At 47.2% G+C, this 23,947-nt stretch overlaps 1 protein-coding gene across 1 annotated transcript; it reads right to left on the reverse strand.

Moving 5' to 3' along the window:
* Positions 1-3,391: 3,391 nt before the first annotated feature.
* LOC124665296 (gibberellin 2-beta-dioxygenase 3-like) lies at positions 3,392-5,652 on the reverse strand. Its single transcript, XM_047202716.1, has 3 exons — positions 5,119-5,652; positions 4,080-4,428; positions 3,392-3,787 (listed from the first exon to the last, which is right to left on the reverse strand). The coding sequence occupies exons 1-3, from the start codon at positions 5,568-5,570 to the stop codon at positions 3,548-3,550; spliced, it is 1,041 nt and encodes a 346-aa protein (XP_047058672.1). The 5' UTR covers positions 5,571-5,652; the 3' UTR covers positions 3,392-3,547.
* Between the last annotated feature and the right edge of the window lie 18,295 nt (positions 5,653-23,947).

Below are 23,947 nucleotides of genomic sequence, written 5' to 3' on the forward strand. Positions count from 1 at the left end.
AAAAAAAAACAATGTGAGATATATCTATATTCGGGGCAGTGTAAAATTAACAAAATTGTAGATCTAAAATAGTGAACAGTACAACTTTTCAAATCTCCCAAGATTGTCAGATTTTTTCATTTTCGTGTAGCCTAGAATACCAAGTGTTTTTCTTTGATTATATCCAGAATTTTCCCTATAATTTTTTGAAATTTAAATTTTTGTTTTCGAATTTTGAGGTATACCAGGTTACATGTAGCCCGGGCACCATTTGTGGTTTCTGCACTTTGTCTCATGTATTAACTTTTTTTTTGATGAATTCAGTTGAAAAGAAATTTTTTGGCTTGGAAGGACAAAATACATCAAGCCGCTGGGTAACCCGACCAAAACAAACATTCCAGTCAACAAGGCTAATTTTATATCCACGTCCCGATCTAAGCACCCATAAAACTTTTCGTGTTAAGAATAGGTCGGGCTGCAAGAGATACCCTTAGGATGGAGAGATCTCCAGGTCAATACATGTGCAAAAGATTGTACTCCTCCGTGCCAGTACAAAGATTGTACTCCTCCGTGCCTGTTTCCATCATCGTCCAGCAGCTCCAGCTGCAAGATTCACCGAATCCAGTCGGAGCAGTCAATGGCTGTCCCAGGTGTTTCGCAAGTGACCGGTACGTGTGACGATGCCTCAGGTAAGCTTTCAAGGCCTTGCTTAGCTCCAGTGTTACTTTTTTTTTTTTTAAACGAGGCAAAAGCTTTGCCTTTCATTGATATAGGAGAAAAGAGTTGGCCCGTTTATGAGGAAAACTGGTCGAAAAACCGTACAACACGACACCACACGCCAGCCCCGAGGCTGCGCTCCACACGGGTCGACGACCAACCAGGTCGACACCACACCTCAACGCAACGGCGGAGGCGAAAAGACCGGAGCCACCGCTCCAACTACCACACCGACCCCGAGGCCGCGACCCACCTGGCCGAAGACGAACCCGCCTCCACCGAAACCGCCGAAACCGCCAAAACACACCACAAACCCCTCTGACCAGCGGACATCCAAAGCGAGGCCCCAAGAGGCAAAGCGACACAAGAGCGCCGCCCACGCCCGATCCCGTGAGGGATCTAGGGTTTCCCCCGGAGAGCCCGGGCGGAGATCAAGAGACACCCACTTCGACGACGCCTTCAAGAAGGAAGCGGCGCCCACGGGCGTCACCGTCGTCGGTCCTGGCCGGCCGCCAAGACAAAGCTTTCGCCCAGTGAAGAGTCCCAAGAAAACTCGCGCCCGCCCAAAAGAGGACCGGCACAAACCACCACCTGCAACCGCCGGATCTCTAACCCCGGAGCAACGCGCCTGTAGCCAACGAAGCATCGCTGAAGAACACCGTGGGCGCCGCCGGAACAGTGTTACTTAAATAAATAATTCCATGTCCCTTCCACAGTGACACTGTCGGCTGTCGAGTGTGTTGTACATCTCCCGTAGCCATTCCCTTCTAGGATGGGTTGATTTGAGTACGGCAGATAAAACGGGAAAATGATGACCGATGGAAGAGGACGTACTACTCAGACTTTACGATGATTCGACGGACGGAAAGAGTGCTCGGCGTGTGCAGCAATAAGTAAAAAAAGACCCTTTCAATCGGGAAGGAGCGTGTGTGACAACTGGCTTGGATTGTTATCAGATGGGATGGCTGAACTCCAAGCATGATCGTCCAAAAAGAAGGGGTCAGCTAGTGGAACAGGGGGTTGAAAATCGAGTGTTTGATACTTTCAGGTACGTAAGGGCATCTTCACTAGCTCGATCTATTTTGGACACCAATTGTATTCGTTTCGGTCTCTTTAAATTGAGCAGGGACATTAAAATCGGTTGAATTGGTGTGCATGCCCGTTTGTATCCGGGGCAGCCCAGCGGCTCGAGGCATTGCATTTTTTTCTTTGCCACGGTGAACGATGGGAGGTGTCCCGCCGACAATTACCGGTTTCCGTGTGCAGATGGTCGGTTCCTACGCTCGGGAAATGGCATGTGTGCCATTTCCCACCCTCGCAGTGGTTATAAATGGGCGCCGCCATTCTGGCCATGAGGGAAAAACCCTAGCTACCACCCATGGTCGAGAATGGCTGCACCTGGATCCGCCTAGCCGAGATGGTGGGCCCGCTACGATAACGATTCAGACTCGGCAGAGCTCGCCGCGAGGGCGCGCAGGAGATCGCCGCATACACCCTCCAGGGCAAGGTTGAGGAGGTGCGCAGGAAGCTGCCGCTGAGGAGAGCGACCTTCTCTTCACGGAGTCGCTGCTTCGCCAGGCGCATTCGACGGAGACGATGATGTCGACGCCTCCGTGCTCAGGGTGCACGCCAAGGAAGACCTAGCGGAGGCCCAGTCCAAGCTCGCCGCAGCGCGGTTGCAGGTGCGAGCATCCCAGGATGCTCTACACATCGTGGGGAGGGCGGTGCCCGCTGCCATGGATGTCGATGTCGTAGACCTCGATGGACTTGGCGAGGGTGATGACGACATCGACTTCGACAACTTCAGGAACGAGGAGGCCACGGCCGTGACCGACGTCGACCGCTGCCGATGTCGTAGAGCTCGATGGGCTTGGAGAGGGCTCCTTACATCGTTCCAAACCATCGACCATTGCCATCTCATCGAGATGGAGACGCGGGCCCGTTATGACCACAGGGCGGTCATGCGGGCGGTCGAGTTGTCGTTCGCCGCAGAGGCTCCCTATGCGGCGCGCGAGCCGGCAGGAGCAGCTGCGGGTTGACCGAGAGAGCTGAGAGTTGGAGGAGGAGGCCTCGAGTGATGGCGGTTTTCTTTCGGTTTCCACTTACCATTGTCTAGCTTATGATCATTAGTGGATCGGGATTCCGGAATATCTGAAAGGGAAAGATCCAGATTTACATCCAATGAGGTTTCTATATTCATCTTTAACCTCCTTTCTCCTTCAAAAAGAAAGAAAAACTTCACTTTTATAAGAGTTAATTTTTAATCCCGACCGTTGTTTCAAAAATACAGAGGATTAACCTCATATTGAGTGCCTTTTCAATGCCATGTTCCATTCCACATCTCCTTCTATGCATGGACCATCGTGAGTAGCTAGATTTCCGCATCATCCAGCCCAAACAGCACCGCCCAATTGGGTGTTGATGAAGTGCAAATGGCAAAAATAATAATCAATTACTAGTTACTACTAGTATGATGGGCGGGATCATGAGAGTGAGGTTTCGAGGCTCTTGTAACTTGTAAGTTGTAACTTCTCCATGGAAATTCAGAAAGTTCACGGAAATTACGGAGGCATTCATGCACAATATCTTTGTGAAGCTCGTCTCAAACTAGCGTGCATTAATCCACGACGACACGGTTAACAATGAAGCACACGACACAAACCACGCTACTGCACTCCAGGCTATATATATGCATCACTCTCACACAGACAGACACACACACGTATACTAGGCCTAGCTAGGCACCTTATCAACACCACATTAACACAAACTTACTGACGAGTCACGACCGAGAGAGCATGAAGCTAACACAAATTAGTATAGCTAACTAGCTAGGACCGTCGGTGGGTAGCTAGTTCTCGAAGTGGCAGAGGCGGTTGTCGACGAGCCTGCCCTTGTGGCTGCTGCTTTTGTACTCCTTCCAGGTGAACTCCCGGTACCGGCTCCGGCCGCCGTCCCCCAGCAGCTGCGGCAGCGGCGCGAGCTTCTCGCCGGGCGGCGGGCCGCCGAAGAAGATCATGGAGACCCTTGACCTCTCGCTGCTCACCACAACCCTGTGCTTCACGCTCCTGAACCTCCCGTTCGTCAACACCTGTCCACCGTTGGTTCACAAAGAAAACATCAGACTAAATCAGTAGGACCCTTATTATTATCTGCAGACTGCAGGTGCTGGGACATGTACATGATTGCTGCTAGTTGCTGGATGCATGCACTGCACATATACAGCCGCGCTCGTGCTGCACTGCTGCATGCTGCTCTTGTTTACCTGATGTGGACACCCGAGATCGGGCACTGATCACTGACTGATGTGCTCTGATTTATCACTGACTGAGATCCGATCGACTTGACATGCACACAGTAAAAGAGACGTAAAGCCAGCGTACCTGGAGGGCGTCGCCGACGTTGATGAAGAAGGAGTCGGCGTCGGGCGGCACGGAGGCCCACGCGCCGTCGCGCCCGGCGATCTCGAGCCCGGTGGTGCCGTTGGAGCGGAGCACGGAGATGATCTGCGGGTCCGTGTGCTCGCCGAACCCCGTCAGCAGCCTCCCCGCCTGCTGCTCCGGCCGCGGCGCCGGCGGGTAGTGGTTCACCCGGAGCATGTTGTCGCTCTCCGTGTCCGCCACCAGCCGCGACAACGCGTCCGCCGGCTCGATCCCCAGCCCCTCCGCCATCAGCTCCAGCACCCCGCGTGCCATCCGCCGCACCGCCGCCGCGTACTCCTCAAGAAGTTCCCTGCTTACGCCAGCCGATCAGCAAAGTCAGGAATCGTTCTCGGGAAAAGCGAAACCACACGACGTACGGATCCATTCGATAGGATCTTTTCGTATGGGCTGGGACGATGATGATGTCAAAAAGACACGGATAAAGACGGCGGCCGGCCGTAAACGGCAGCACGTCACCGGAGCGGCAGAAAGGGAGCAGAAACGGCGGCGCTTCGACACGAGTACGCTACGGACACGTACGCACGGCATGTGGCCGCCTGAACCACAACACACGTGAGTCAAACTTTACATTCTCGGCCGCCTCCGTACGTAAGTCGGCCGCGAGAAATAGTGAAGCTACACGCGGCCACGACACGGCCAATCTTATCCACGCAAATTCTCCCTTGAAACACTTTTTTTTTTTCATGAAATTCGACCTGGCTGAATAGACTGTTGTTGCTACGGTTTGAGGAGGTGATGTTTCGACGGAATTAACACTGACTAGGATGATATGCTTACAGCTTCTTGTTACGCCATGTGATAGAACCATTCGACTTAATTACCTCTAATGACATGCAGAAAAGACTTATGGAAGCAGAACCACACGTATGTTCTTTCTCTCTCAGGGTCCAACGCGGAGTACACACTGAAACTTTTTATTTGCACGTATGTACGGTGGGCTCAGCGAGAAGGGGCATGCGAAGGGTGTCGAACGACTCACCGTAGGGGGCTCGACGGCTCGGACAGCGACGCGGCGGCAGCGGCCGCGGCCGCGCACGGCAATGTCGAGAACGGGAACGAAGCGGCCGGCACGGTGCCGGCGGAGGTGAGGCAGAGCAGGAGGTACTCGATCCACCCGAGGTCGCCGCCGTCGCCGATCTGCTTGCAGCCGTACCCGACCGGCTCCCCCGCGCCGCCCTCCTTCTCGGCCTGAGGCAGCGCGAAGAACCCCGCCGCGGCCGCTTCCACGGCGCGCACCAGCTCCTGCGGCACGCCGTGCCCGGTCACCTTGAAGAAGCCCTGCTCCTCGCAGGCCGCCACCAGCGCGCGCGCCGCGGCCGCACGGCCGGGGCCCGGCGCGGCGGACAGGTCCACGGCCCGGACGTCTGCCATCGGCGGCGCAGCCGCCGGGAGGGCTATCTGCTCCAGCTCGGCCTTGGCGAGGACCACCATGTCTGGCTGGTTTCTTCTAGCTCGATCGGGTTCAAGGAAACAGAGAGGAAGAAACAGGGACCTTTGAGAGAGTATAAGCGCGAGAGCTTCCGAGTTGAGTGATACGAGCCGAGCTCCGTCTCCCTCCATATATAGGCGCGCAGGCGCAGGACGGGAGCTCTTGGGTTGGTGTACAAGTACGATATGAATATTCCTCGCGCTCCGAGCCGTGCAGGTTAATCCTCACCGTTGGATCAGGCCTGATCGGATGACAACTTGTTGTAGCTCCGGACGTACGCGTGTTAGTGTGTTACATGTGTGTTATCCACGTCACTGGTGACGGCTACGTGCTCACATATATGTACGATTTGTTATGTTGTCGAATGACGGTAGCCGGGCATAAAATTCATGAAGCAGCAAAATGATACTCCGTATAGTTACAAAAGGACTACACACACGGCTGAGGTTTGGGTCATTCTCAATCTCAATCTTGGTCATCTTTTCACTAAACGATGCCGATTCAACTATACTTATATGCTGATTTACCTTGCAAGTTTTCTTATGAGCATGGTTACTTGTGGGTGGAAATACAACAGAAGCTCGGGCCACTTCAAGGGCAGCCGTGTGAAACCCTATCCACCGCCGGAGGAAGCCGGATGGCAAACCATGCCTGACAAACATCGGGGGTGGGATCACCTCCCTGCTATGCACGGGCCCTCGCGGTTGGCGCCTTGCGATAACCCTAGATGGCTCGCCTAACAACATCGGGTCCAATGAAATGTGCATGTACTGCTACGGCTGGAAGGGTAGCACAACGGTCGATTTTTGTGTTGATGATGATGGGTGGAGTCTTCCGATCTCCAATGCATGGCAATGGAAAAGCCGTATGCGATGGCAGATCTCACGACTCTACTCCTGATTGATGTGTGGTTTTAGGCCATCACCAGGGTGCCACATGTGGCTATCTTATCGGCTTTGCACAGGCGGTATGCATGGACTCTCGATGTCATGGGATCTATACCGATGGTGGGCGTCCCTAGTGTTGCTTGTCAATCAAGTGTTGCACGTGAATAGTTCCAGTTGTGTGACAAGGTTCCGCCACGACCATAAAACTGTGTGTAGGATAACGTCAGCATGTTGGTGGCAAGATAGGGGGGCTTCAGTTACTGGGTAAGTATTGGGTCTTGGGTTCCCCGAGTAATGACTCCATTCTGATCTTAGATTGTTTGAAACTAGCGATGGTGGTAATCATGCGACGTTCCCTTGTTGAAGATGGTTTTTTTTCTCTCTTAGTACGTCTTCTTTTTAGGGTGCACACTATGCACCCATCTGTTTCCCGTTATTGATGGTTGATACTGCAACTGTCTAGTGGATCGTTTTGTTTTATTTTTAATAATTTGCATATGTACATTCCAAATGTATTGACTAACTATTGATATCGTGTTAGTACGGAGGCCGGGTGTAGTTGGTATTTTCTTATACTAATATATTTCATTCATATAGAAAAACTTCCGTGTCAATTTTCTTCTCAATTAGATTACCTATGTATCCTCATTAGTCCTTGTTGATATTCATTTCTACAGAACTTAAACTATCACCTACAACCAATATCATATTTTTTTGGAAATATGTTGAATGATATTGATAAAAAAACATAAAATTTATATCTGAGTGAGAGTTTGTGCTTTAATTTGGGCTATTTGGATAATAACTTTGTTTTTTAACAAATCAAGAGCTCTTTCTGTTCTACAGGCTATTCAATCCCTTTGGCCATGCACTAGATTTGTATGTGGTCATTTCTCGCACACAAGACACAGATACCGGGTGCAACCATCTGTAAATGGATGCATGGGATTTTTCCAAGTAAGGATGGCGGCTTAATCATAGGATATCATGTAGATGCAACGACCCTTCATTTCATTTTCTTTTTAAAATGATTGATACATGTCTAAACCTTATGTGACTCTTGCAATGTACTCTTTTATGAACAAACTTCAATAATGAAATAAAATGGCTATATCCATCAATCGATGTAGAGACTGCCGCTTTCCCCATTTAGAAAAAAAGATACATTTCTATAAAAATTAATTATATATTTTTTTTCAATTTTATGAATTGCTATCTTATGAATGTATGATAGTAGCTGAAGTAGAAAAATAAAATATGAACATTTGCATCGGACTTTTGATCTCATGAGCGTATGCTCCTGCCACTCGGAAAAGCATTTTGAAGTGTTTAAAAAAACCGAACAAAATTTTCGCGCATACGTGTCTATATTTTAGGTGTGCACATTAATTAGTGTGTAAAACCAATATTGTTTTATGTCCTGCATAAAAAGGATAAAAAATGTCCCAGTAAGAGAATTTTATATTTTTTTTACCCATGACACAAACAATATCGCCTTTTTAAATGACTTCGCGGGCAGGTAGAACTTTGAGATGCTCGTGTGATTTTTTTTGCCGATTTTTAAAATAAATTTGAGATACGTTTAAAACTCATGTTAAAAAACATGAGCCGCCCAACCTTTTCCTGCAAATGGTAAGTTGGTAAACAATGCGTTTTCTTCTAGCATTCAGGACCGCTCTAGTTCTTGAAGGGGACGTAGAACACATATACTGCACGATGGTGGAATGAGCAGTGAATAAAATTATATTATTGTAGTGTTTATTGGAAACACGGCAAGGTCAATGCTCAAATTATTCCTCTTTCAATAAGACAAACGATATAGCAAGAAGGGAAGCTCAGCTGATATTTCCATATGAAAATCCTTGACAAATGTAAGAAATAGATGCTAATAATATGATCTCACCTGTAAACTTGGAAAGTAACACGTGTTCATGGACCCTTGAAATCTGCAAGTAGCATGATTTCGCGGAAGTGTCGAGATGATGCTCATCTATCGATGGCCTATCTGATCTTCCTTCCCGAAAATAGAAACGATAGTGCAAGAACAAGGAACTCAGCTGAGCTGCCCATACGAAAATCCTCTCCATGTGCAAAAAATAGAAGCTAATAATATGTTTGCCACTTGAAAACTTCAGAAGAATCACGTGTTCATGGACCCATGAAATCTTTAATTAGAATGACTTCTCATGTAAGTGTCCAGGTGATGCTCATCTCTATTGGAGGGCTTATCTGATCAATTATAGCCGCCCAACTTTTACTGCAAATAGTAAGGTGCTGACTAGTACTCACAGAACATATATGATCTAAAAAATAAACATAAATGAAACGTAGGCTTCTCTCCTACCTTAGGATAATGTAAACCGATTATCGTCCTTTTATAAAAGATGGCAGTGCAACTACATTTTTCTCGAAAAGGCGAAGGAAACCCGGCTTCTCCATCAAGTGATGCATACAACCTTTATTATTCAAAATGCAAAATATAGCGGTCAAACAAATTTGACCTGGAAAAGATAGCAGTGGAACTACTTGCATGCTAAATTACTATTTTGGTAAGTTTCCTGGTTATTTTGGTTTGTTCCTTGACGATTTTTATCACCCACTTGTTATCTTTGACATATCTTCATAATCCTGTCATTTCTTCCGAAGTGAGTCCTCCTTTTTTGGACTGGTAAGTTAGACCACTTTCATTATACGATGCTTAAAACATCCACCGACTACTTTCTTTTCGTGTAAACTGGTTCAACACAACTTTTGCCCATCGTAGTACTAGTACAGTAAAAGGATATATCAAAACAGAGGGAGAAGGTAGTCCATCGAGTGAAAATTGTCTGGATGCTACTAAAATGATGGTGTTGTTTTGTAGCTAGGTTGATCTATTATCTTTTCTAGGACTTGCAGTTCAGTTATCTTCTCTCGAGCGTGGATATGACTAACCATGAATTATATTTTTCTATCAGTATGTTTTACGTTATAAGACGTTTTGACCAACTAATTTGGTTTGCCAAAATGTATTATAATATGAATCAGAGAGAGTATTAGTTAGTGTCGGAAAAGCTTTGCAAAGCTAAGATATTACGAGTCTTAAACACTCAATTGAAGGAGTCGTATCATACAGAGACATACATATTTCCTATTTTTACTTATACCTTACATTCGTGACGCACTGGTGTTGAAAAACAACGCTTAATCACTCATCCGCCGCTCATCCATCTGCCCAACTCCCTGCTCTCATTTTCATGGGCTGTCTCGCGTCAATTCTTTTTTGGAAATGGTCTCTCTTTTTCTCAGTAGATTTTCTCATTTCTGTTTTGCTTATTTCGCTCTCGCTATTCTGAATGCATTTCAAACCTTGCAAAGTCCGTTGTGCGCTTTTTTCCTGTAACCGTCAACAATTTCTTCCGTGTCAAACGTTTGGTGCATCAGCTCCGACACTTTTGAAGCTGTCACGCTCCAGCGGCAATTCGCTTTCGCATTAGATTTTGATAGTAACTTAATTGAAAGGAGTCCGATCGATATATTGAAGTGACCTGAAAAGACGTGGGATTGGACTGCGGGAATTATGATATACACTCTTCATTTCCACAGCAACCGTGACGGAGGACCTTTTATTATGTATACTGATATTATGAATGGACATACGGTCTATTTGAACAAGTATATATGGAAGCTTAAGGTACCACTAAAGATTAAGATTTTTATGTGGTTCCTTCAACAAAAAGTGATTCTTATAAAAGATAATTTGTCAAAATGGAATTGGTATGGTTGTAAAAAATGCACTTTTTGTGATCATGAAGAATCCATTAACCATTTTTGATTATCCCTTTGCTCGTCTTGTTTGGAGAGTAGTTCATTTTACTTTCAGTATTGTCCCGCCAACACTAGTGGAAAAAGAGCCTTTGGTCGCGGTTCGCAACTGCCATTAGTCGCGGTTGCTCAACCGCGACCAAAGTAGCGCGACTAAAGGCCCCCTCCTTTAGTCGCGGTTGCTTACGAACCGCGACTAAAGGCCCGTCCACGTGGGCGCCAGGCAACCGTCGGGGCGGAGGCCCTTTAGTCGCGGTTCTTCTAGCCGACCGCGACTAAAGGCCGCCGCAGGTTTAGGGTTTTAGGCCCCCCTAAACCTGCCCCCCACCCCCCCTAAACCTGTTTTCTGTTTAATTTGTATTGTTTTATTTCTTTTGTGCTTTATTGTAATTTTGAAGGAGTTTCACATATTCTACGGTACTACATACATGCATGCATATGAATGTACAATTTCAAACAAATTTGAAATTAGAACCAAAAAGAATTCAAGAGGAATATACAATATATATTCAATATCATCGGATGACCATATACAAGTTTGAACAAGTTTCCATACATAATTTAATGCATGTATAGTTCTATGTCCTCGTAATGGTGTTCTCCTTTAGGATCGAGGACTTCCCTCTGAACCATCCAGCTAGTTCCTCTTGAAGTGGTCGGAAGCGAGCTTCTGGACTAAGCATCATCCGGAGGTTATTCCTCTGAGCATTGGTATCTCTCGGAACGCGCTCAGTGGTGTATCTCCGGATCATCTCACAGACATAGTATCCACATAGATTGGTCCCCTGTGGCTAAATATCGCCACTATTCTTAGCCTTTGACCGCATGAAATGTAGCTCTTTTTTGAATTCACCGACCTTTGTATCTGAGAACCGTCTCCAAACCCTACGAGGCAAAGAAAATTAAATGAACAAGAGAGTTATTAGTTAATTACTTGAAGCTTAATTAGGAAATGAACGAAATAGGCCGATCGATATAGAGCGCAAATGAATGAAAACAATTACTTTTGAAGCATTTTTCTCATGTCGGCCCAAGTCGCCGCATCCATATTCAGAGAGTCGTGGATGAGACATTCTGATTTGTCAATTTTAATTACTAGCAGAATTCAGTGGAACCTGCGGACAAAATACATGCACAGTACGTCATGCATAACTCATCGATTAGCCGGCCACATACCATGCATGGAGTAAACAAAAGAGAATGTGCTCAAGACATAAACACTCACCCAAAATGGTAAGGAAATAGAATATCACTTTTGAGTTGCTGCTTTGTAAGAAACCGCCACAGGTCTGCCTCCACGTCGGTGGGGTGATGCTGTAACGTATATCCATTAACGATGTGTGGGTCAATGAACTCAACATCATGGATGTTCCTTACTCTGCATTCCTTAATCTTCAATCTGCATATATAATAGCGGACACAACAATATAGTTAGGACATATATATTGTGCAGGCAATATGAACGAGATGGGGTAGAAATAAATCACTTACAGAACGTAGCAAGCTGATGATAGATTTGTCGAGCTCGCGCAGATTGAAAAGCTGGAACAATTCACTCGGATGAATTTGTACAGAGTACTGTTTGAAGTGATGCTCATATCCAACTTCCGCAAAAATATATTCTTTGGCGTTTTTATTTTTTATGTAACCCTTGTACCATTTCAGCGAGACCTCTCATTTGTGGAGGTAGATCCTCTTCCTGCGCAGGCTCGACGAGAGGCCCATTCTTCACATATGTAAGTACTACCTCCTGCACTGGCGCCTCATCAAGGCCTAACAGTTCACGAAGAGTAATACCTAAGTTGGCCGCTTGTTCTCTGGCACTTGTTACACTCAATCCCTGTGCTGCCGCAGCTTCTATGATTTCGGGGGCATCCGGACCGGCGGCTGTCACTATAAGCGGGGCAATCGATTGTTTACTTTGTTCCCCGAGCTGGGCAACAACTCGTTTCCCGCTTTGTGCACTTTGTAATTCCGCTTTATCGGCCTCCTCCCGCTCTCTCTTCTCCTTGAATATGCGTGCCTGATTCTTTAGTTCACGTGCATAGTCGTCAGGCAGATTCTTTGCGGCTTGGGACGGTGTGTTCAAAAATGACTTAGCCCACTTCTTTTGCTCATCAGAAAATACTGGCTTGGGCTCGGGCTCTCTTTTCTTCTTGCAGCTCGCCTTCCATTTCTCTAAATCAGCAGCCGCGCCCGCCTCGACTTCCTCGGCACTACATTCCCAAGGCCTCGTGGGGAGAGACTTCAGTGATACCTCCGGTACCTTTGTTTTCTTAGGTACGTAAGGGTCCGAGTTAATAATCCAGGACTGCTGCTTCTGCTTCTTCGCCGGAGGTGGATTGGGGGGCGGCGTCGCGCACCCGCCGGGGCGGACTAGGGGCGGCGGCTGCTTACCCGCCGGAGGTGAATTGGGGGCGGCGTCGGCCCTCGTGAAGGAGGTGTAGGTGAAGCACCACCACCACCACCGCCACCGCCGCCACCACCACCACCGTAGGGGTGGACTTGTTGGCGCCTCGCCCGGAAACTTGATAAACTTCTTCGCCATAGAATGAACTGGCTCTTGACATCTCCAAGTCTTGTCGCCCCTTCGGGTGTAGCAATGTCAATGTCCGAGGTCCTCAAACCCTTGGACTATGTCCTCCACCGTGACACGAGCATAGCCATCTTGAATGGGGTTGTTGTGGTGGAGTGCTCCGGGTGGTAAAGCACTGCCGATGGCTACCTTCATGGACATGTTCCCGATAGGATAATACGGATGACATGCTTTCATCTCCTTTATATCGTCCACGGGGTAGCGAGGAGGCTCCTGTGCAGTAATTTCGACCACCGAGGCTCCGGTGCGGTAATTTCGATCGTCGGTGCACCAGCCGATGGGGCCTCCGTGGAAGCCACGCTGCTTCTCCGCGGCTGGCTTCCGAGATCCAATGGATGATCTTCATGCTGCGCCCGAGCTGCATCTCTTTTGGCTACTAGTACACTCACGTACGGTTTTCTTCATGACATCCATTTCCGATGCCAACCGCGCCACAACATCTGCTTCCCGATCCATCTTTCTCTTACGGCTTCTGTAACCGTACGGGTCATCGTTACGGGGAACCCTATTTTCCACGGAATGGGCCCCATGCCTCGTACACGTCCTCCGTGTTCGGGATTCCCGAGGGCTTTTGTCGGGCGTCGTTCTCTCTGTTGAACTTGATCCTCCCTCTTGAGCATCCCTCATTGCCTCAATAAGCTTTTGGGTGGGTGTAATTATTTTGCCCCGGTAAACACACTCCCCTGTCTCCGGGTTCGGCGATCCCCCATGCCCGTACCACCGGCTTTTGGCCCTTGGGTCCCATCCCTCCGTACACTGGACGGATTCCTCGCGCCCTCGGCTCGTTCTCCATCTTCTCCCACCTAGGCTGCCAAAAGCGATACCCTCCTGGCCCCATTTTATGATTGTACTCCTTCTTGGCCGCATTATCCTTATTTTTTTCGATATTTCAAGGAACTGCTCCGATTTCTTTTGCTTCACAAATTCTGGCCAATCATGTTGCGGTTTCTCATATTGTCCTTTGAAATCCGGAGTCTTGCCCGGCTTGACAAAGTCATGGGCTAGATTTTGCTTGTATTTCCGGAATGCGTTGGACATCTTAGAAAGAAGCGAACTGTTTGACTAGCTTGCACCTCTCCTTGTTTTCCGCAATCTTGTTACCCTCCTCATCGTATTTGCGGTATTCCGGAGGTAGAACGAAATGTTCCATAAGCTTTTTGAAGCAATCTTTTTTTGTTCTCTTATCGACAAAAGTGAAACCAACACGTGCCTTCTTTGGCTCATTCCACTCCTGGACGGTGATCGAGACGTTGTCTCTAACAACGGCTCCGCATTGGCTGATAAACTTGGTGGCGTTCTTGCTGGGCTCCAGCGGCCTGCCGGTTGCTTCCTCGACAACATCGATGGTGCATGTTTCTCCTGCTTTCATCGTCTTGGTTGCGCTACGCTTTGACGACGACGTACTCGATTGTTTCGACGATCCGGCCGAGGGCTAAAATAAGAGAGGCGCGCGCGTTAGTACACACATATTTATTGAAATCAGTTAGTTTGTATCACCAGAGGCTCAATGTATATATATATACCTCGGCGCCGGAAGTGGTTGCTACTTCCAATTGAAGATCGTCGTTTATCGACGTTTCTTCGGCACCATCTTGCTGACCATGCCCTTCATCTTCACCCTCAAGGTTCAGATAAGAAGAGATATCATCTTCTTCTTGTCCGGTTGGCACATATAGAACATCGCCTTTTATGATGCCGAAGATATGTTCTTCGAGCGTCCGGATCATAGTTGTCCATAATCGGGTCAGCTCTATCGTCCGCCATATGTCAGTCCTGAAAACATGTAGTCAAAACAAATTAATTGTGTATATGCATTATCACATCTCTTCTCTACATATAAACAGAGACCGGTGGCGGTGGCGAAAGGGCGGTGCCGAAAGGGCGGTGGCGGTGCCGAGGACACATAACCCTCGCGGTGGCGGTGCCCCCTCCGTATACGCGCGGTGGTGAAATAGTGGTGGCAAAAGGAGGGGGCGAGGAAGGGGTGTGAGAGGGTGTCGCGGAAGAGGGAGGCGAGGACGAGCGCGTTGGCGTTGGCGCGCGTTGACGGCGTTGGCGTTGGCGCGTTGAATAGAGGCGTTGAATAGAGCGCGTTGAATAGGTGCCGAGAGGACAACACACATAACCCTCGCCGCCCCCTCTCGATCCCAAAAAAAAAAGCGCGCGTATACGGAGGGGGCGACGAGGGGCTCGCTGCCCCCTCCGTATACGCGCGGTGGTTAAGTCAAATTTTGGTTAAGTCATATTTGAGTTCTTTTTTAAGTGAAATTTTAGTTCATTTTTTAGACAAAGTTTTAAGTGAAATTTTAGTTTTTTTTCCACAATCTTTCTAAGTCAAATTGTAGTTCTTTTTGAGACAAAATTTTTAAGTCAATTTTTAGTTTTTTTTAAGTCAAATTTTAATTTTTTTACACAATCTTTTTAAGTCAAATTGTAGTTCTTTTTGAGACAAAATTTTAAGTCTCAATTATTTGTTTTTTTAAGTCAAATTGTAGTTCTTTTTTTACACAAACTTTTAACTCAAATTTTAGTTCTTTTTAATTTCAAAATTAACAAGAACAAAAACGAAAAAAAGAAAGAAATAAAAAGCGAGGGCAGAGGCCGCCGGCTCCTCTCCCTGCTCTCTCTCACGCGCGGCGCGCGGGCGGCACCGACGCGGCCGCCCCGGCCGATCGAAGGAGTGCCGGCCGGGCTCTCGTACGGGCGCGCGCGGCGATATACGCGGGGCCGGCCGGCGGCGGCGATTCTCGGCGAGTTGTGCGCGCGGCGGCGCGGCCGGCGTTGTACGGGGTCGGTTGTCGTCGGCGAGTTGTGCGCGCGACTTACGGCGGCGGCGGAGGAGAGCTTCGCACGCGGTTCGCCGGCGGCGGTTCGTCGGAGCGCGGGCGGTTCGTCGGCGGGCGGGCGCGCGCGCGGCAGCCTGACGGCGTCGTCTGCGAGGAGATGAGTCGATCGGCGTCTCTGCGTCTGCGAAGGAGAAGAGAATGGGGGCAGCGTGGCGGTTCGGGCGCGGCATTTATACTGGACGACCTTTGGTCGCGGTTGGGGTCGCCAACCGCGACTAAAGGGGTACCTTTAGTCGCGGTTGGCGACCCCAACCGCGACCAAAGGTCATTTTTCGCCGGGTTTTCGTTTCCCGCGGAAAAATCCAACCGCGACTAAAGGGTATTTTTCAAATTACTTTTCTTTTTCAAAATGTTAAAAGTACATATAATATATCAAAAAATTCAGAAAAATAAAACTAATTAATTTCAAAATCTCAAAAATAAAAATAATATATCAAAAAATTCAGAAAAATAAAACTAATTCATTTCAAAAATTAAAAAATACAAATAATATATCAAAAAATTCAAAAATAAAACTAATTAATTTCAAAATCTCAAAAATACAAATAATATATCAAAAAGTTCAGAAAAATAGAACTAATTCATTTCAAAATCTTAAAAATACAAATAATGTATCAAAAAATTCAGAAAAATAAAACTAATTAATTTCAAAATCTCAAAAATACAAATAATATATCAAAAAATTCAGAAAAATAAAACTAATTCAATTCAAATTCTTAAAAATACAAATAATATATCCAAAAAATCAGAAAAATAAAACTAATTCAATTCAAATTCTTAAAAATACAAATAATATATCAAAAAAATCAGAAAAATTCTTCCCGCCACTTTCTTCCCGCCACTTTCTTCCCGCCACTTTCTTCCCGCCTTTTTCTTCCCGCCACTTTCTCCCCGCCACTTTCTTCCCGCCTCTTTCTTCCCGCCTCTTTCTTCCCGCCACTTTCTTCCCGCCTCTTTCTTCCCGCCTCCTGTCTTCCCGCTCCCATTTTTCCCGCCATTTGTCACTACATATAGGTAGCCCGGCTTGGCCGGCATTATCACATCTCTACAATCTCTCATCACTCTCTCATGGCTTCCACCGCACCCACTCTAACCTACCGGCGGGTGGAGGAGCTTTGCACCTCGAACTACCCTTGCCCACCGGGCTACCGCGTCCCTGCCGGCTGGAGCCTAGCGCCGGCGGCGTGCCGGTCCCTCCCGTCCCTCGAGGTGCTGCGCGCCGGGCGGCCATCACGAACCACTACTACCTCGACCTCACGCCGGAGCAGCGGATGAATCCCCGCTGGCATCCCGATAACCAGCATACTTGGGACGGCTTCTTCATCAATCGGCGTGAGAGGGCGCTCGCCAGGTATGAGGAGGACGGTCTGCCTCCGGAAACTTCCACGAGGCCGGCCGTCGGCTATGGTGGTACGGCCGGACTCTGCGGAGCGTCATGGACTACATCACGGCCGGCGATATCCCCCGCCTGCGCTACCCTCGGTTCGAGCCACGAGCGCCGCCCGACGACAGCCGACGACAGCAGACGGCGACGACGCCGGCAACTTAGAAGCAGGCGGCGACTACCAGTACAACGGCGGCGGCTATGAAGACTACGGGTATGCATATTATACGCCTAGGCAGGAGTATGACTAAATCACTCCAAATTTCATGTATGCAGGAGTATGACTTAGTCACTCCAAATTTCCTGTATGCAGGAGTATGACTTAGTCACTCCAAATTTGATGTATGCAGGAGTATGACTTAGTCACTCCAAATTTCCTGTATGCAGGAGTATGACTTAGTCACTCCAAATTTCATGTATCATCGGTGCTATCTCGAGTCAATTGAATCATTCGAAAATGGACACCAAACACATCACGGGTAATATAATTCACATGATCCATTCAACAAAGTTTGGTACAATAAATTATTACACATCATTTCTTTCCTTGTGTCCCTGCTTGCTTACGATTGTGCCGTATCCATGGAGCATCCTCATCATTTAACTTAATGCTTGGGTCGGTGTTCACTTTGAAGGGCGGAATTTCAGCAAACATATTATAATCTTCTGACATGTCTGTCTTGTCCTCCACTCCCACGATGTTTCTTTTCCCTGAAAGAACAATGTGGCGCTTTGGATCATCGCATGATGTACTGATCGTTTTCTTATCTTTCCGTTTCCTCGGTTTGCTGCTCATGTCCTTCACATAGAAAACCTGAGCGACATCTTTCGCTAGGACGAATGGTTCGTCAAGGTAACCAAGATTGTTGAAATCCACCATTGTCATTCCGTATTGCTGGTCCACCTTTACCCCACCTCCTGTTAGCTTGAACCATTTGCACGGAACAAAGGGACCCTAAAGGAGGGTCCATAGTCAAGTTCCCATATCTCCTCTATGTAACCATAATATGTGACCTTTTGCCCATTCTCGGTTGCTTGCATCAAAGCGGACACCACTGTTTTGGTTGGTGCTCTTTTTATCTTGGGCGATCGTGTAAAATGTATTCCCATTTATCCCGTACCCTTGGAAAGTCGTTATAGTCGAAGATGGTGTCTTGGCCAACATGTACAGCTGATCTAGAACATGTTCGTCATTCATTAAATGTTTTCTCAACCAACTGCCGAAAGTCTCCATGTGGGCCTTCCTAATCCAGGATTCGGGCTTCCCGGGGTTGTCCGAGCGTAAAATATTCTTGTGTTTCTCAAAGTACGGAGCCACCAAGCTGGAATTGGTCAGAAGCTGTGTGGTGTGCTTCGATCGGAGAATGGCCGTCCATACATATCGTTGATTTCCTTCCGATCGTGCCTTTTCCACTCAGTCTCCCCTCGTGCCGCGATCGAGGAAGACCAATCGGCTTAAGGTCGGGAACAAAGTCAACACAAAACTCAATTACCTCCTCATTTCCATAGCCCTTGGCGATGCTTCCTTCTGGCCTAGCACGGTTACGAACATATTTCTTTAATATTCCCATGAACCTCTCGAAGGGGAACATATTGTGTAGAAATACAGGACCGAGAATGGAAATCTCATCGACTACGTGAACCAGGAGGTGTGTCATAATTTTGAAGAAGGATGGCGGGAACACCAACTCGAAACTGACAAGACATTGGATCACATCGTTCTGTAACCGTGGTAGAACTTCTGGATTGATTACCTTCTGAGAGATTGCATTGAGGAATGCACATAGCTTCACAATGGCTACTCGAACATTTTCCGGCAAGAGCCCCCTCAAAGCAATAGGAAGCAATTGCGTCATAATCACGTGGCAGTCGTGAGACTTCAGGTTTTGGAACTTTTTCTCCGCCATGTTTATTATTCCCTTTATATTGGACGAGAATCCAGACGGGACCTTCATACTGCTCGGGCATTCAAAAAAGATGACCTTCTCTTCTTTGGTGAGAGCGTAGGCTGGCACGACCTTGAAACCGTTCCGGATGCCGGTCATCGGGGTCTTTCAAAATTTGCTAGTCCTGCCGTGCTTCCTTTGTATCATTTGACTTCCCATACACGCCCAAGAAGCTTAGGAGGTTCACGCAAATATTCTTCGTAACGTGCATCACGTCGATTGCAGAGCGGACTTCTAGGACTTTCCAATATTCTAGCTCCCGGAATATAGATTTCTTCTTCCACATGGCTGCGTGCCCGTCGGCTCCCTTCGGAACTGATTGTCCGCCGGGACCCTTTCCAAAGATGACTTTCAAATCCTTGACCATATCAAATACCTCAGCACCAGTGTGTTCCGCAGGCTTCGGCCGGTGATCTGCCTTGCCGTTGTAATGCTTGCCTTTCTTTCTTACTGGACGACCTTTCGGAAGAAATCGACGATGCCCAAGGTACACGGTCTTCTTACAATTTGGCAAATGTACGCTTTCAGTCTCATGTAAGCAGTGCGTGCATGCATTGTATCCCTTATTTGACAGTCCCGAAAGGTTACTAAGAGCAGGCCAATCGTTGATGGTTACGAAAAGCAACGCTCGTAGGTCAAATTCCTCTTCTTTGTGCTCATCCCACACACGGACACCAGGTCTGCCCCACAGCTGTAAAAGTTCATCAACTAATGGCCTTAGGTACACATCGATGTCGTTGCTCGGGTTGCTTCGGACCTTGGATGAGCACGGCATCATAATGAACTTCCGCTTCATGCACAACCAAGGAGGAAGGTTGTAGATGCATAGAGTCACGGGCCAGGTGCTATGGGCTGGAGCTCTGCTCGCCAAAAGGATTCATGCCATCCGTACTTAGACCAAATCTTATGTTCCTTGCGTCAGCTGCAAAATCTTTGAACTCTCTGTCGATCTTTCTCCATTGCGTTCCATCGCGGGGTGTCTCAACTCCCCGTCCGACTTACGGTCCTCTTTGTGCCATCGCAACAACTTGGCATGCTCTTTGTTCCCGAACGGACGTTTCAACCGTGGTATTATAGGAGCATACCACATCACCTTGGCGGGAACCCTCTTCCCGGGTTTCCGGCCCTCAACATCGTCACCAGGGTCATCGCCTCTGATCTTATAACGCAATGCGAGTGCATACCGGGCATTCATTCAAATTCTCGTATTCACCGCGGTAGAGGATGCGATCGTTGATGCATGCATGTATCTTCAGAACCTCTAAACCTAGAGGGCGAGACAACCTTCTTTGCTTCGTACGTACTTGGCGGGCAACTCGTTATTCTTTGGAAACATATTCTTCAACATTTTCAGCAAGTTTTCAAATGCCGAGTCAGCTACACCTGCCTGTGCCTTCCATTTCAACAAATCCGAGTGTGCAGCCCAGCTTTTTCAGACCATCATCGCATCCGGGGTACAGCGCCTTCCTGTGATCCTCTAACATGCGATCCAAATTCTCCCTCTCCTTTTCAGTTTCGCAGCGTCTCCGTGCATCGGCAATGGTCCGACCAAGATCATCAACGGGATCATCACGTGCCTCTTCTTCACCTTCCCCTTCACCTTCCCCTTCACCTTCAGCATCCTCCATGAAAGTATCACCGAAATGAGCAAGATAGCTTTCATCGATGAAATCATCCCCTTCTTCATCTTCTTCCATTATAACCCCTCTTTCTCCATGCTTGATCCAACAATTATAGCTTGGCATGAAACCGTGCCGAAGCAGGTGCATGTGAACATCTCTTGAGGAAGAGTAACCCTTCTGATTCTTACAGTTAACACATGGACAGATAACAAAACCCCCCTGCTTGTTCGCATTAGCCACTACGAAGAAATCTTTCAAACCCGTACTGAACTCGCCGGAGAGTCGGTTACCGTACATCCATTGCCGATTCATCTGCATTATTATAATATAAAATATATAATTAACCATCATGCATTTGTTAAACTAACTAGCTACAAACAATATAAATTAAACAATGAACTACACACATGCATATTTTATCAATGACACATCAAAGGTTCAAGTTGCTAACCGCGATCGAGGAGGAAAAAATAAATGAGAAAGCTCAAGTGTGGCTCCAACACTTCATATCATGTTTGTTTCATGCTCTTGGGGCATTTCATCGAACACCTTATGTGCATAAGAGGAACCAAAAGCAAACCTAACACTCACTTGTGAAGTTTGTGAAGAGAATGGCTCCAAATGGCTAAGTGTTGGCTGTCTGGATGGGTATATATAGGGGAGGGGCTTTAGTCCCGGTTGGCACTGGCCAACCGCGACTAAAGGCCTTCGAGCACCTTTAGTCGCGGTTGGCACTGGCCAACCGCGACTAAGCCCCACGTGCACCAGCTGGCCACCGTGCGCCCTGGGCCCGGAGCCTTTGGTCGCGGTTCGCCACACGAACCGCGACTAAAGACCCCATTAGTCGCGGTTCCTATAGCTTCGCGACTAATGGGGCTTCCCGGAAGCCTGTTTTTTCTACCAGTGCAACTAATTGTACAAATATGTTTGGTAATTGGTTGAATGTGATTGATAAAGATACAAATGCACAAATTCGAGTTGGAACTTGTGCTATTGTATGGTCCTTATGGAATTGCAGAAATGATATAATCTTTAACAAGAAAGGAACTGCTAATTTTTTACAGGTTATCCGTATGGCTACTCATTAGATCCACGAGTGGTCTTTCCTGTTGCCGGAAGCGCAACAAGCATATATAAATTCTGGATGCACCCATCTGGAGACGGTTGCACGGGATATCTTCAACCAGGTTGGCTGGCGGCTTACTAGACGAATACACGATGCATAGGTGACTTGTTTTCTTTTTTTCCGCTGACTGATTTATGTAAACTCCAAATCTGATCCTTTGTGATCCTTGAGCTGTAAACTCCAAATCTGATGACTTCGTAATAAAAATAGCTATGTACGTCTATTGATGCAGAGGCTGGGGTTTCTCCCTGTATCGAAAAAAATGTAACCTTTTATTTTCAAACACCTAGAATTGGTGTTATAAAGGTATAAAAATCTGAAACAAAATCTAGAGGTTGTCAATGACGTCGCAAAATTTCAGTACAAACTCTTTGTATTCTAGGCGAAAACGACAAAATCTGATAAATAATTTGTCCGATTTTATTATTTTTGTGTAGCCTACAATATAAAGTAGTTTTTTGTGCACCCTTTTCATTTAGCAAGAGGAAAACATAACCAAACTATACATGAAGGGCATATTTAGATGAAAGTGTGAATATGCAAGAATCCACTGTAAGCACCAAAAAAGAAAGGTCTAATCTGGCTCAGCGGGGATGGCCGGCCCGAAGCCGTTAAAAGCTAGATCGCGCTGGAGGATGCCTTCCCTTGCGATGCCCGCTACTTCAAGGTAAGTAAGGCGGCATCCGGTGAAAATGCGGCTGTTACGTTCCTGCCATGCATTCCAGAGGACTTATAGGAAACGGCCGCTGGTACGTCTTTAGCTCTGTTTAGGCTTGCCGGCGATCATGGGGTCCCATCACGCAGAGATGGAGGGGCAGGCAAGACGAAAGTCGGGGGTGTCATCATTGTTCCAAAACGAAGGTGAGAATATAAAGTAGTATGTCTTGAGATTCTACATGCTTGTAATATACATCATTAGTTATCCCTAGCCAATTTTTTTTTTGCTCGGTCTTTATTTATCCACTCTCCTAGGGACCACTAATTTGCTTTTTTAGATCTCCAATTTGCTTGCTACAAACTGTTGGTGCCTCCTTTTGCGCTTTTTTTTACAAAGAATATATATTAATATCACAAGATACAAATTAACTACAACAACGCAATGCCCTAGTGACATGATACGTCCATTTTGCATCACTATTTTATATCATAATTTACTGCTATGCATTGATATATTTCATATTTAGAGATGATACTTATGTTATTTCACCTATTTTGCATGTTTCATGATTATTGGAGAATTATTCACCGGAGTCGGAATTCTGCTGGAAAAAGCACCGTCAGGATACAATATTTCTGAAGATCAACAATTGACGGAAAATATACCGAAGCTCCTATTTTTCCAGATGACGGAGCTAGCCAAAAGGGGAGGCCGAGGAGGGCCGCCATGGGCCCTCCCCATAGGCCGGCGCGGCCACCAGGGCTGGCGCGCCGCCATGTGGGGAGGGGGCCCACGACCCCCCTCGGCCATCGCCCTCTCGCGTACTTCATCTCCCAAAAACCCTAAGGCGCGGAGGAACATCGAGGATAGACACAGCCGCCTCTGCGGGGCGGAAAACACCAGAGAGAAAAGAGCTCTCTGGCAGGCATAAATCTGCCGGGGAAATTCCCTCCCGGAGGGGGGAAATCGTCGCCATCGTCACCGTCATCGACCTGACTTCATTGGGATCATCATCATCATCATCTCCACCACCGACACCGACATCTCCACCGCTGCACCTCGTCTCCGCTGTAACATCTAGGGTTGAATCTTGATTATTTCATAGGGGAAACTCTCCCGGTGTTGATTACTCCTTGTTATTGATGCTATTGAGTGAAACCGTTGAATCAAGGTTTATGTTCAGATTGTTATCCATCATCATATCACCTCTGATCATGTTCCATATGATGTCTTGTGAGTAGTTCGTTTAGTTTTTGAGGACATGGGTGAAGTCTAAATGTTAGTAGTGAACTATGTTGAGTAATATTTAATGGTTTGATATTTAAGTTGTGTTATTCTTCTAGTGGTGTCATGTGAACGTCGACTACATGATACTTCACCTTTATGGGCCTAGGGGAATGCATCTTGTATTCGTTTGCTAATTGTGGGGTTGCCGGAGTGACAGCAACCTGAATCCCCGTTGGTATATCGATGCATGAGGGATAGCAGGATCTCAGAGTTTAAGGTTGTG

Source organism: Lolium rigidum, chromosome 6, assembly GCF_022539505.1.
Source record: "Lolium rigidum isolate FL_2022 chromosome 6, APGP_CSIRO_Lrig_0.1, whole genome shotgun sequence".
Classification (NCBI taxonomy): domain Eukaryota; kingdom Viridiplantae; phylum Streptophyta; class Magnoliopsida; order Poales; family Poaceae; genus Lolium; species Lolium rigidum.